Source organism: Camelus ferus, chromosome 25, assembly GCF_009834535.1.
Source record: "Camelus ferus isolate YT-003-E chromosome 25, BCGSAC_Cfer_1.0, whole genome shotgun sequence".
NCBI classification, from domain to species: domain Eukaryota; kingdom Metazoa; phylum Chordata; class Mammalia; order Artiodactyla; family Camelidae; genus Camelus; species Camelus ferus.
The window spans coordinates 15,533,964-15,549,324 of NC_045720.1; the positions used below are offsets into that span (position 1 = coordinate 15,533,964).

General features: G+C 42.8%; 1 protein-coding gene across 3 annotated transcripts in view; it reads left to right on the forward strand.

Annotated features, from left to right (window-relative positions):
• The window catches only part of SNTB1 (syntrophin beta 1), a 199,939-nt gene that overhangs the window by 175,405 nt on the left and 9,173 nt on the right, over positions 1 to 15,361 (forward strand). For all 3 annotated transcript variants that reach the window (XM_032467986.1, XM_032467985.1, XM_006186483.2), the window contains one exon: positions 14,815 to 15,011. In XM_032467986.1, the coding sequence (XP_032323877.1) occupies positions 14,815 to 15,011 (197 nt within the window). The remainder of the gene's footprint in view (positions 1 to 14,814; positions 15,012 to 15,361) is intronic.

A 15,361-nucleotide genomic window follows, 5' to 3' on the forward strand; every position in this document is an offset into this window, starting at 1 on the left:
AAACCCCGTTCGGTGTAAACTGTACTCATTTAGAACAGAAGATGTGACATTAAAAAAAATCAGTGTCTACCATCTAAGCAAAAAGGAGAGGCACCCGCGATCCTTGACCTCCCAACTCACTACCTCTCTCCCAAATTACTGAACTACAAAGTAAAAATTTGTTATTTTATGTACATATTAGCCCTATGAGCAATGACAAAATTAGACTCCTAATCATGACCCCGATTTCCACCCAGAAGCTGGTGAAGAAGAGGTAAGATGTTAAGGCAGCCCTGGCTGTTTCTTCTTAATTCAGCCCCTCGAGCTAGTAGGTGAGGTGCCGGCTGCCCTGAGCAGAAGCCTAGAAATGGAAGCCCTGGAGTTTCCGTCCTCGATTTCCTCCCACCTGAACAGTGCTTAACCCCGGGCCAGTCAGTCCACCTCCCTCCTTCCAAGTCCCCATCTGTTAAACGCACTTGGCGGATGCTGCCCTCTGCAGCCCAGGGAGAGATGCACTTTGGGAGAATAGGTTTTGGCTTGTTCATTAGCCACCATGATTTGCACACATTGGTCATGGTCAGCTTCTGTCCTCGACCCTGTGGATGTGTCTAGAAAAAGACTTTTGGAAAGCAAACAAACAGCCAGGAAAATGACCCCTCCCTTGCCCCGTGGAATCCTGCTGGAGAGAGGTGGCCTCTTCGTAGCTTCAGGCTGTGGGGCAGGGTTCACCCCAGCTGAGGACTGAAACTACTCCGTCCTTGCAGATAAAGCTGCTTCTCTAAGGCAGGAGGCTGGGCTGAGGCTGTTGGAGAAAAATCTACTGCCAGATGTGGTAGAATTCAAAGGGAATCTCTGGATCCTTCCCTTACAGAAGTTTCCCCAGTACCTGTGCCCCTCCAGTCACATACTGCAGTTCATCAAGTGACTTTCATTTACTTCCTGTGTGTCCCATACATTCACATGTGGCGCCGGGCCCTCTACAGATGAGCAGTTGGGCACAGATCCTGTCTAGTAGCATTATTTGTCTTCCCCTAGAGCGTATTTCTCTAAAGAAGGGGTCATGTCTTTTTAAAAATTGTCTTTTGAAAACCTTCTATTGAGGTATAATTTATAAACAGTCCTGTACACAAATCTGAAGTGTACTGTTCAATTAATTTTTATTTGTGGATACAGAGCCATGTCTTCTAAAAAACTTTTATAGGGTAAGGTGTCTACTAATTAATCATGCTGGGTGACATTATCAAGAAGGCCAGGGTGGTGCCATTTGCAAATTGACCCAGGTGGTAATAAACCAGTGGCTGACCTTTGAGGGCGGAGCATAGATCAAGGCCAAGGGCTTTCCATGGATTCTATCTGAGCATGCAGAACTTGCCCAGTTTAAGAATCACCTGGATATTTATTAAAGGTTTGGTCCTGAGGACCCTGTCCTGGGAATTCTGGCTCAGGAGGGCAGGGTTAGGAATTGGGAGTCTGTGCTTTTAACAAGCACCAGGCGGATGCAGCCCTCAAGGTTACCACGTTTAATCCTCACAGCCCAACGAGGTTTAGGTTTTATTCCTATTTCACTGAGTAAACTGAGGTGCTAAGAGAGTAAGTAATTTACCCACAGCCACACGAGTCCATCTTCTTGACCACAGGTCTCTGCAGCCTCCCAGGAGCGTGTGTCCTATTCCCCGGAGTTTTGGTGGCTCTTTGCTGAGTGGATCATATAAATCTTCCTTTAGCTCTCCTGACCACTTCATCATGGATAAGTGGCCACTCAGATCACAGAACAGAGCGAGGACAGAGCTAGGGAAGCTCTCAGAGACCTGGAGTTTCTACCCATGACTTAGACCAGGGGTTCTCAAAGTCTGGTCCCCAGACAGCAATGTGAGTACCACCTGGGAACTTGTTAGACATGCAGGTTCTCCATCCCACTTCAGGCCAGCTGAATCGGGAACTGTGGAGGTGGGTTAACAAGCCTTCCAGGTGTTTCGGATGCAGGCAGATGAGATGAGAACCACTGCTGCTTTGCATACTCCCAGGGGTCGTGGTGGGAGGGAAACGCCATAGCAAGGACTTGGTTTTTTTCTTCTCAAGCTGTGATGACCACTGATGAATTAATTCAAAGGCAGTCCTGGATCCAGGTGCTCACAGTCAGCAGCAACTCAAATGTGCAGTATGGCTGTCCTGCTTTTTCCCCTGACATAATCACGCAGGCATTTTCCACTGGTACTTTGCCCTCTACCCCAGCTTCCTTTGACTGATTGCATGGTGCTCCATTTCATGGATTCTCCAGTGCACAGGAAGTCACTGCATAGCAATGACATTAGTACAACCTTATTTAGCGTAATGCTTGGCACATGGCAGGACTGGGCAGCTGTCAGTCCCCCTCCCTTTGCCTTAGCAGTGCTGGGAAGCATCACTTAGAATGTTGGAGAGTCTTTCCCTTAAGCAAGAAGAATTGGCTGGGGTAGTAGCCAGCAGGAAACAGGTTTCTTCTAAAATCAAGTTATCACTCAGCCCAGACAGTTCATAGTTGATTTGTTTATTTGTTTAGGGTTTTTTTTTTAGGCCCAGGCACATCTAATTTATATTTTTCTGGAAGATGAAAATTTGATTGTGTTTCATAGCAGTGGCATGAGAAATGCTCACAACAGGTTCTTAGTGTCAGCTGCCACACAGAGAAGTTCACAGGCATTCACTTCTCCCACTGACAAACTTCCATGGTACCTCTGTGCACTGATGGTGCAATTCATAGCAGTATGCTGAGGAAGTTTGCAAACATGTTGTAATTTTAGCTATTCTCATCCCTCAGCTTTTTATGAGTTCTTGGGAAAACATTTTTTGCTTAGCCAAAGCATATTTAATGTTGCTGAATATTTAAAAAAAAAAAAAAAGTAGCCTTGCCCGTGTGGAATGTGTGGGTTGTTTGTCACCATTGTCATAATTGGCAAGTGAGATAGGTCTCCTGAGAACGAGGATTAAGGTTGAAATATTTCTGGAATTCTAGAAGAGGGTTAACGCAGAAATTCTGCCCGTCCAGCCCCAGTGGTTGGGGAAAGGTTCAGAAGCACAGAGCTTGTGGAAAGAATGACGCTGCTCTGAGCCCAGTTCTCTGAGCTGTGGGCTTGGGGTAGCTGAAAAAAAGGAACTGATGGATATGCACTGCTCTCCTTAATATTACTCGGGAGCTGAAGACCCCGAGCGTTCCTACTGGACGTGTCAGGTAATCTTTGGTGCTTAAGGAACTAACCTGTTTCTAAGTGCTAAAGTAGCTGATGCCTCAGGCCAGCCTCAGACATTTCGAAAGGCTTTCCACTGGGAAAGTCTGGCCAGTTGCATCTGTCAAATATGAAATTATAATCAGCCCGTGGTTTTCGCGCTAAGTCCAGGAGGCCCCCTCACTCTTAGAGAATGTGAATGTTCCATGGGCATTCCCTAGGGGAGTGTAAAAGGATCGACATGCCCGAGAACCTGCACTCTGTCAAACTGAGAAGTGTGGGGTTTGCCCACACGTCCATCCAGGCCCTGTGTTCTCATGTACCTAGTGTTCACCCTGTCAGCCTCCCGCCCTCCCTCCTGCTGAGCCAGGAGCTCTTCAGAGGTGCTGAGTGGGAGATTGGCAGAGTGAAGAGTTTCATGGACCTTGGAATCAGACAGACCAGTGGTCAAATTCTGAGATCTCTAGTTGCAAGATGATTTTGGGCAAAATATTACTCTGTGTGAACCAAGTGTCCTCATCTTCATGAAGAGGGTAGTAGCATCTTTCTGCGTCACACAGGCATTGCTGGGACTGATTGAGACTGTACATGTAAGCGTTCAGCATATAACTGAGATATAATAAGGGATTGATAAATGCTAGCTGTTGTTAATATTGGAGAAAATAACTGAAATTAATGTATGAATGACTGAGAAGTAATTGGACCTATTTGATCCTATTTGTAATACTGCATTTATCAGGGACTTGTAGTGTCTTAAAGTCATTGAGATGTAAGGACGGGGCTAATTAAGAGTTGTTGGTGTGTTTGTAGGGAGAAGGAAGTGTGAGATGGAAATAGGGAGCCCAGAACCCCTTACCTCACACACCAAAGCTAGTTCTGAATGCCACTTGTAACCACATTGCAGGTGGTTGATGGCTTCCACCTCAGAGCCAGAATGTTCAGGTCAGTTTAAGAAACTTAACAGGCTCCTGTTAGAGGCCAACATTGTACTAGGGGCTGATGGTAGGGGAGTTAGAGGGGAAAAAAGCAAAATGTGAGCAATAAAATCCAAGTGTGATAAGAGCTATTCATTCACGGTTTTATTTTCTTAGTACATGAGGACTGATTTTAATTGCCTTACATGGAGAAGTTCTTGAAAATCTTTTTATAATATGTATTCTATACACATTGTGATATATGTTGAACTAATTAAAGCATAGGTAGCATATTCTCCTATGCTAGGAGAATATGTAAGAGGGTAACCAGACAAATCAAGGAATGTATCTAAAAGTTAGAGTTCTAAGATTGCTAAATAATATAAAGACTATTACCTTTAGAGGAAAAAATTTACCAAGACATTGGACGATCATGATGTGACAGGATTTATCAGATTGTAAGTCTTCTTTGTTCCTGGAGAAGGAAGGTACATGGATGAGTTAAATCCATGGATGACCTGAAATCTTCATCATCCTCCCTCACTTTAATTTCCTTCCAACCTATAATTGACCAGCTGGAGTTTGGCCCCTTTTTCCTGGCATACTGGAAAGAATATAGACTTTGTAGTCATGTGGACCTGGATTCAAATTCTGCACACTCACTCTGTGGTGCTGGACAGCTACCTTACCGCACAGAACCATGGGTTCCTTGATTGTCAAGTGGAGCTCGTAATACACTGTCAAACAGTCATTGCGGAGGCTGAATGAGACAGTGTATCAGTGCAACCTTCCACATAGTAGGTGGGGATCTACTTTCCTCCCTCCAGCTGCTGGCAGCTGGCTGTGAAAGGTCATGAAGCCATGGGGAATGGATGGAGAATGATCACGTGTCTCTGGAAGTTCACCTGGATAATGCCACTCAGTAGTCAAAACCAGGTACCAATCTGCCCTGTGGCCCATTCTTCCATGTTAGATTGGTCTTTGCTTACACTCAGTATCCCTCAGTGATAATCAGCTTTGCAAGAGATGGGAACTTGCCTAACTCTCTTGCCACCAGATTCAGATGAAAGACGTTTAGAAGACAGAAATGAGGCGGGTGTTCAGTTATTCTTGGCTGAGGGGCAGCATGCTCATTCCCGGGCAGCCCCTCCTGTCTGATAGTTTGGCGCTTGCTAATGATTCTTCCCCCTCATTCTTGCCTGAAGAGTCTGTTGACTGCTGGACCCCCCCTGGGGTGGCCAGTTGATGAAAAAAAAGTATTCAAGAGGAGCACCAGAACCACTGATGTGACCTGACCAGTAACCAGTTGCTTTTTTCTTTCTTTCCTCTTTCTTTTTTTTTTTTTTTTTTTTTGGTGGCTTGCACTGTGGCATATGCAGGGAGATGCTAATTACAGCAATTAAGTAAAATGAGGATGTAATATTGCTTAGCAACCCAGTTACCTAATCTGTAATTTTACTCATTTGGCTGAATCTGTGTGCTGCAACTGTTTTTGTCTTAATTAAGGATATTAATAATAATGTTTTTTATGGAACATTTTATGCAGCAGTCACTAACACCTATCCAGAATTAAGTTAGTGTGTAACTAAGCACCCCTTGTGAGATAGGTTTCTTTGGTTTTTGTTTTTCTCAAAACCAGTCAGGCCAAGGGGGCATATCTAAGGATCAGGAAACAATAGGAAGCCTTGTAGCAGACCTCAGTTATTGGTGGAGGAACATGAGGCGTAGCCTTCTGCAGGAATGAGTATTTCTCCTGCCAAGTTCTTCCAAATCTTGGACAAAGAATTTGACTTGAAAGTGGGCTTATCACACCGCCCCTCTGCGCCTTGCGTTGCTCACCACTTTGGGCATTTCAAGTCATTTTTAAATGTTCACTCTTTCTTTTTATCTTACTGAAAAAAACTAAATGAGTGAAGGACCCATTTATATAAAATCCTCTAAATATTCACTGGATCCACGCTGGCCATGAAGGCGAAATCTTAATGACTTTCACTTAATAAGATGGTTACCTTCTAATTCCAGACCAGAACAATCATTCTGACTCTCTAAACAACCAAACCACTACTAAAGACACCAGACGCTAGAGATGGATCTGAAAGAATAAGCAGGAAATGGATGTTAGGTGAATCTCATAAACGCCTCATCCGAATCACGTTTTAAGATCACTTTTTCTCAGGAGTGAATTAATCTGGAAATTAGCATTTAGTGCATGCCAACCCAAGTTCTTTGGATTTAGCAGTAACTACTGTTTGGTGTGGTTGAGGGCCTAAGGGCGGAAGAGAATTCAGATTATCTCATAGCAGGAATGAATCACAGACTTCTTGGAAAGGAGTCCTCTTTGTAGTCGAGCTGTTGATGTAGTCATTCATTTCACAAATGTTTACCGAGTGCCTGCCATGTGCCTGGAACTACTCTAGGTGCTGGGTGTACAGCAGGGGATAATCAAATAAAAAAGTCCTGCCCTGGTCAAATTCATCATAATAATGACTAATACTATGTATTCTGGGCCAGGTGCAGTTCCATACAGTATTCCTGTGACTCATTTCGTCCTGACGTTGCTAACCTCATTTTGCACTGAGGAACCCAAGGCGTGGAGAGTTTAAGAAATGTGTCAAGGTCATAGAATTAGCAAAGAGCCAGGCTGGGTTATCTGACTCTCTGCTCTGTCCCCTCATATCCATGGCTTCATTCTCATGCCCCCCTCTCTTGTATTATATGGTCCTGTTCATTTGGTCACTTATCTGCACTCCTGGCTAATAGGGAGTGTAAAACCTTGCTGGGGTTTGTGGCTTTGCTGACAACCATGGGAATGTGTATCTGAATTTTGTAACCAGGGAACAAAACATGTCCTTGGGCTTCTCAAGAAGTTTCAGATAAAACTTAGGAATTGGGTGTGAATTGCAGCTTGCAAGCGTGTCCCAGGGTGCCAGTATTTTTTCTAGCCGGGTAAGAAAGTTATCTTCTCTGGGAGATAGCATTTTCTTGGTTGCTGTAGGTTAGTCCCTGCCACAGATAAGAGACAGATGGTCATATTTTTTAAGGATACACAAATAGCTTAAAATGTAAAATAATTGAAAGATAAATAATAGCTATTTCAGAGGCCCCCTCGAGACATTCGGAGGAGTGTAAAAAGGTTGTTCCTGGCAAAATGGGAAAAACTCAGGCAGACAGAGTCTATCCTTAGTCCTACCTTTTCAAACGACCAAATGATGACTTTCAAAATCTTAATGTCCAGCTGATATTTACTTGATACTCAGTGTCCAGAATCTGGCTACAATGTGTGTGTGTGTGTGTGTGTGTGTGTGTGTGTGTTTGTGTGTGTGTGTGTTCCCCAAAGCGGCCTGCAAATGAAGAGCCCTTTAGGAGTGTTTCGCTGGCCCCAAATTTCAAAGGATTTCAAAATAGGTCAATTGATTGTGTGCATGTGTGTGCGTGTGTGTGTGTGTTTGTGTGTTTGTGTGTATGTACTTCCCTTTGCAAAATGAACTCACATTTGAAAAACATTTTGAAACACTTGCATTCAAGCCATTACTCAGCCATCCTGTACTGAACATCTACCATGTGTCAGGTAGAGTACTAGACACCACAGAATCAGTGAGAGGTGGAACAAGGCTCCTACCCTGCAGGACATCGGGGGAGATGAGGTGGTTATCTCAAAGCAGTGGGTTAGCAAATGGATTGATAGGGATGTGGTGGGGGTGGTCCAGGGAGGGGCACCTACCTTGAGGAGGTTCACGCTGTGCTCGATGCTGAGCTCCAGCAGATCACTGTGCTGTCAACAGCAAGTTTGTTTCCCCGGACATCTTCCTACCCAGGAGCTGTCAACTTTGACACATGAACAACAAAGCTTACAACCAGAGCCGGCGCCCAAGAATGCCTGCTGGCTGCCAGCTTAGACAGTCTCTGCCTTGCCGGAAGAGCTCCTACCTCACCTTAGATCCCAAGAAACAAATCATCTAGTCCAAGTGTGATTCTCCCAAGATGGGCCAAGGTCCAGGGATGGCTTTGATCCAACCATAGACTCTCAAGGCGAGAACTCTCTCTCCCATCCCTGGGAAGTCACTGACCAGCCTGTGCTTGAACACTGCCACAGATCTCACTCACTTATGCTCACCCCTTGCCCCCTTCCCATTCCTCCCATGCTGTCTTCCCTGTTCCAGACTAAATGTCTGCAAACTATGTTCTTTATGAAGTAGTCTGGGGTACTTTGCTGTTTGGATCCTTCTTGTCTATCATCATGAGAATTGTATGAAACTGTATTTCAGTATCACTGGCTTCCTTTGTAATTCTATTTACTTTGTGAATTTACACAGCTTGTTCAGAGTAGGCATCCATAGGCTTCATCACACTGCCAGAGATTCATGGCACAAAAAGTTTAAGAAGCCCTCTCTTAAAGCTTGGTGCCTGGGACTGGATGCTGTGTTTGATCAGTACAGGGGAACCCAGGACCATCACCTGCTTCCACTCCATCCAATGCAGTTTAAGTTCACAGTTGTGTTATCAGTAGCTCTGGACTGAGTCAACCATCAGCTACATTTCCAGTGGTGCTTCTACACCACGTTTCCCCCATTCTGGTTTTGTTGTTGTTATTGTTGTCTGTTTTTGTTTCTAACTGCAGTGCTTAACAATCTTACATCTTCAATGTTTTCTTCTTAGCAGTTTGGATCGTCCACTGATTTGATGTCCATGTCCCTTAAAACTCCATACAAGTCATTGATAAAAATGTTGAAAATCAGGATTAAAATTTCCACTTTTCTAGTCTCCCAATCCCTCACTTGTTCTGATTTTCCAGCGATCCCCCCAGAGTTTCACTTATGTAGTGTCTAAGTGCAATCTCCCCAGCAAGGACTTGAGTTCATCTGAAGCAGCCTGGCACGCTCTTCCAAATGCCACTCCCTTCTGGGCTTCTTCACTCAGGCTCAAATCTCAAACCCATTCTTTTCATAAAGCAGCAAAGCAAGAGTTTACAAATTATATTTTCCTTCAGTCAGCCATCAATATCACTTCTAGCCTGAAGATGCAGAACAGCCTCTTCCTTACCTTCTTGCACCGTAGACATCTAAAGATAGCAACTCATGTTGTCTTTGGCATGGTTAGAACACCTTTCCTCATCTGGATCCTCAATCTCCCATCTAAATGACTATTTATTTGAGTAGTGTTTTGACTCCCCATGAAACTTCCCATCCTTTGCAGTGGACATGGCCCTTTGAATCTGGTGTTACTTAACACAGAACCCAGGTATTGGGTTCTCAAGATCTTAAGGACCTAAGGCAATATTTCTCTAGCTTATGTTGGGTCTGAGGTGCCTGTGAGCCCACTGAGTGGAGATGCTCAGTGAGAAGACTGTTGAATAATCCAGTACCCAATATTGTATACCCAATATTATTTTACTGGCTTGGAGTTGGAAGTGTGACCATACAAATTCATCTCAAGAGAAGAATTTCACAGGGCATTTATAGCCATAATCATCTCACTGTTTTTCTTTATCTCTTCCTAGTAGCTGCCACACCTATCACAACGGCAGCTAAGAGAAAGGATCTTGATCTTAATTTCGTCCAGTGGCCTCATCTCATTTTTGCAATGCCATGATTTATAAAACAACCAACTCTCTGTTATTGCTGTTGACAATCAAACCAACTCTCTGTTTGGTCTTCAAGATGGCAGAGTGGTGAATGTCCACATTTTTGTGTGTCATCCCCAGCTTACTGCTGTTGAGAGTCAAAAGCAATTAGTGGGGGATGATATAAAGAACAAAGGAAATCTATTACTTCCAGCATCTTGATCGGAATGAAATAACAAATATGTTGATGTGGGGTCCTTCTTTGTCCTTGTGCCAGCATCCACTACTCTCTATTTTGGGGGCGGAACTGCTTTTCCTGGAGGTTCACATTCACCCTCTGGAGGAAGATCTGCATTACAGTTGGGTTGCCCCAGTGAGGAGGAGTAATTCTCCACTCATCCAACCAACCCCAGCTCCTGTCCTCCACTTGTCATCTGTCAGAGGCTGATGCTAACTCTCTTCCATATTATAGGAATGAGTCTCCCAAGAACTGGGGCAGAACCTGGAGTGAAGAGGCTGTGGGGACTACGAGAAAAGAGTATTTCTCCTCTTGAACTCATCTCCTCAAGTCTTGGGCCATGTCTGTTCTGCTCATGCTATGCTTAGCTTCAAGTCCGCATAGAGTAGGTGCTTTTATTAGTTTGTAGGGTTGGCATAAAAAGACACCATGACTGGATGGCTTAAACAACAGACTGAACCCAGGACCTCGTGCATGCTAAGCATGGGCTCTCCCACTGAGCTATACTTATCCCCCCGTCCAGGGTCCTGATTCAAAAAATTAAAGTGAAAGATCTGGATTTATTCCTGTCCCATAGCCTTGTAAAGCTAATATTTACATTGTGTGGTATATGTCGCTTAGGATTAAAACAAGTAGAGATGAAATCACCCCTACAATCGCTTGACATTTTAATGGATGTTTCCAAGCTTTTATTTTACATAGTCAAATTGCATCTCTAGAGCCTTTCAATGAATACAGATGCATTTCCCCACATTTACATGTCTTTATAAAATAATATTTTAAAGTCTGTGTAGTACTCCATCCAGAGGATGTGTACCCATGTGCATTGTGGGGATAGCTGATGTAGTTCACTTGGTTTTAATCTGAACAAAGTATCTTTTGGTCAGCAGGATGCACACCAGGCAGCAGAAAAGACAGTCTGCTTTATGCCATAGTTTACATGCAGTACCGTCCGTTTCATTAACCAATATTGCTATGTTCAAAAGAACATGCAATTCAGCACGTCTGCTATCCTTCAGATGGCAAATCAACTTGTTCTTTAATATAAATAGGTGACTCACACTTGGTTACTTGAAAAATAAATTTTTCCTCTTCTGTTTTCTTTTCAATAAGAACTTGGGGATGAGACAAATGACAAAGCACACCAAGGTCCTCCCTCCAAAGGTTCTTTTTTTTTTTATCATGACTTCCTAGAACACTGTGAGTTTCCCCATCAAGGACTCCCTGTGCACGGTATCGGTCAGCCAGATACAGGGCTTTCTCATACCATGTTACACGGTGTTAGTGATTCCATTCCTTCTACTCAGACTTAACCAAATGCAAAATTTCTAACAAATTGCATTTTCCAGTTATTAGTGGCTTTAATTTTATAGTCTCTCTGGAGAAAAATAAATATTGGTAAGAAATTCACAGAAATGTGACATTCTCCATGAGGGTGGTATATCTTTTCTCTTATTTCTCTTGTGCCTCTGTGTTACATTTCCGTTGGCCCTGGATTATGACAAAGTTGTGTCCCTTGGGTGGAAATTTAGTGGATAGAAAGTGAGGCCAGGGAAGGCATAAGGAAATTAATTTTTGTTAAATGCTTACTATGATGCACTAAATACTGGATTAAGTCTTTCATATGTTTCCTTAGATTAAATACTAATCATATGAGGCAGAAATTATATTTTTATCTAATTCTTTTCTTTTTTTTTAATTGAAGTATAGTTAGCTTACAATTTTGTGTTAATTTCTAGTGTTACAACATAGTGATTCAGCTATACATATATATGTATATATTGCTTTTCATATTCTTTTTCATTATGGGCCATTATAAGGTACTGAATATAGTTCCCTGTGCTATACAGGAGGACCTTGCTATTTATCTATTTTATGTTTTTAAAATAAGGAAGCTGTGCATACGGGCAAGGGATGGAAATAATATTGAGTATAAACCATATGGTAGGTTCTGTTCTAGGTACAGCACATAGATGATCTATTTAATTTTAACAACACTACTTTATGTGGTAGTGATTCTTAGAACATTTAACTAATGGTACAAGAGGGTTCTAATGCAGGTTTTTAAGCCTCTCAAACCTATGTCTCTTTTCAGTTTACTGTGCAGCCGGCCAGCTGTGCCCAACTGACAACAGAGTTTAAGATTTTAAAAAGGAAGAGCTAGGTTTTTTTTTTAATTTTTTGATTTATGTGCTCTTCTTTTTTATAATTTTATTTTATTTTTGTTTTTTTCTAATGGAGGTACTGGGGATTGAACCCAGGACTTCATGCATGCTAAGCACGAACTCTACCACTGAGTTACACCATTCCCCCTTCCCTTCTCATTACAGAACGCCCTCCTCCCTCCTGACAAATAGGACTCAGTCTCTACGTGTTCAGTCCCTGGGTGGGGGCACCCATGTCAGCAGACATTTCCCTTCATTCTGTCCTAGACTCTCCTATGAGTGAGATTCATGGAACTTCTCTCTTGTTTATTATCTTTTTACTGAGGTATAATTGACAAATAAAATTATATAGGTTTATACATGATGGTTTAATACCCCATACACTGTGAAATGATTGCTACTATCAAGTTAATTAACACATCGATCACCTCACAGTTACCTTTTTCTTTTTCTGCCAATTTTAATTTCAGCAGACTTCAAGTATGCAATACAGGGCTGTTAACTGTGTCACTGTGCTGTTCGTTAGGTCCTCAGGACTTACTCATCATATAACTAAAAATGTGTACCCTTCGACCAGCATCTCCCATCTCCCCCATCCTCAGCCCCTGGCAACCATCATTTTACTTTGTTTCCATGAGTTTGACTTTTCTTAGATTCCACATAAAAGATAGACCATACAGTATCTGTCTTTCTCAGTCTGATTTCAATCAGCATAATGCCTCCAGGTTCATATTGTTGTAAGTGGCAGGATTTCCTTCTTTTTTAAGGCCGAATAATATTCCTCTGTGTATGTGTGTGTGTTTTATCACATTTTCTTTATCCACTCATCCATCAGCGGACATTTAGGTTGGTTCCATATCTTGGCTATTGTGAATCATTCTGCAATGCACATGGGAGTGCTGATAGCTCTTTGAGATACTGATTTTGCCTCCTTCTGAGATATTCCCCGGAAGTGTGACTGCTAGATCATATGGTAGTGCTAATTTGAATGTTTTGAGGAACCTGCATAGTGTGTGCCATAGTGGCTGCACCAATTTACATGACCACCAATGGTGTACAAGGGTTCCCTTTTCTCTACATTTTTGCCAACATTTGTTACCTCTTGGGAACTTCTCTACTTCAAAGAATTGTGCAATCAAAAGGCTTTTCAACTAAACTTTTTCTTCAAGTAAGCATTGCAAACCACCCCTCCTACCAAATTTCAACTTTGTAAGTAAAAGAAACCTCCTCAGACTTACGTAAGCTTGTTGCTAGAAATTCAATGGACTACGATGTTTTATTCCACTGATAATTTTGGTCTACAGTACTTCAGCTTGCAAGAGAAAATGCGCTTTTGGATTTCCTTTGTGCAATTTTTAATCTAAAAGTAACAAGCCCTTTGCCTAAGAAAATAACTCCCCCATCCACCAAGTGAATAGACACCTGGAATTTCTCTAGCAAATGGTAAAGTGTTTCTTTCTGTATTAAAAGATAAGGCTGAAACTGCAAATATCCCAGAGAGAAGTAACATTTACTAAATTATACTCATCCTCCCCTGCAAATTATTGATATGAGAATCTCTCCCAAAAGGAGGCTGAGAAGTAGAGGAGCAGGAGAGAATGTAAGAAATCCGTGTGTGTAGAGGGGACAAGTGAGAAGTAGGACCCAGTGGCTGCCCAGAAGGTAGCGCTCAGAGACTCTGATTGTTTTAAGTCTGGCCTTTTAGGAAATATTTACCGTGGGAGTCACATTTTATGCTGAATGCATGTTCTGAAGTCAGTGTGAAAATCGTGTGCCGTAAAACGCACTCTTGAAAATTCTTTAAATCCCCCATAAAGTGCAAGTCTCTTCCGTTTCTCAAGAAGTCTGGCACTGCCGTTCTTTCTCAAGCTTTAACACAGATACCCAGATTGCTGCTTCTTCAGCTGAGTCTCGTTGTTGTTTGCTTGCATTTGGAGGCTATGTGCGTGAGAAATGCATTACCCAGAAGTGCATTCAACGCAGCCAGATGCTCCAAAGGACAAGTCTAATCCAGAAGACAACGGGTTTACTTTTCTGTCTTGTGCTCGCGTTGGGGCATCTCTATGCCCAGGAATGCAATGGTGGGGAGAATTTTACACACTATCTAAATTGTTCTCTCTCTCATTTACTTAATTATCTTTCTTTTTGGCTGAGTGAGTATAGTTGAATTTGTCTAACCATAGTTGAAGTCATAATATTCAATTCCTCTGTATATTCAACCAGGTGCACAGTTCTTGGCTATGATCTTCTTTTTTTTTTTTTAATAGTTTAGTGGCTTTGTTATATTCAATGTCCACTGAATGGTGCAGTAATCACCACAATCAAGTTTAGAACATTTTCATCACCCCCAAAAAGAAATCCTGCACTTCTTAACCCGTGTCTCCCAGACTTAGACAATCACTGGTCTACTTTGCTTATTCAGGATATTTCATACCAATTGAATCATACAGTATGTCATCTTTTTTGTCTGGCTTCTTGCACTTAGCATGTTTTCAAGGTCCATCCATGCTGTGGTATGTGTAAGTACTTCACTTCTTTTTAATTGTCTTGGCCACTGTCTTAATCTCGTTCTGCCATTAAAGAGGGCCTGGGAGAGGAGATGGCAGAAAACCAGGGTGAACAGTAAGGTATAGTGGAACTTTTGGTTCCAGATCAGAAAAATGAGAGCAAATCACCCATGTGGGGGCTATTACCAGGTGACATATCAGGTGAATACAGTAGTTTGCATTTTGATGATTTCTTTCTTTTTCAACAGGCTGGTCCATTCAGGTCCAGGGAAAGGATCGCCCCAGGCTGGCGTGGATCTGTCCTTCGCAACGCGAACTGGTACCCGGCAGGGGATTGAAACACATCTGTTCAGGGCTGAGATCAGCAGGGACCTCTCACACTGGACAAGGAGCATCGTACAGGGGTGCCACAACTCAGCTGAACTGACTACTGAAGTCACCGCAGGTGAGCACTGCTGCCCGTGGGCTCGAGATGTCACACTCCGACAGGAAGAATGCGCCTTCTCCTCCACTGTGGCCCCGGAGCAGTTTCCGTGACTGGCCTCTTGTGGTACTTCAAACTCCAGAAGTAAACAAATTCTTCTAAATGAAGGCACTGTATGCCCTACTAAAATGGAACCGAAGGGTTTGATTGTGAAAAGCCGTACCCCATCTTCATTCAGGAAAAGGTGGCCAGTAGGATAGTCAGAAGTCATTTCTACCGTGTTGGACAGTGCAGACCTAGAACATTTCCATCATGGTAGAAATGAAGAGGATTTCTGCACAAGACATCTTTTAGATGAATAGGATTTTCCC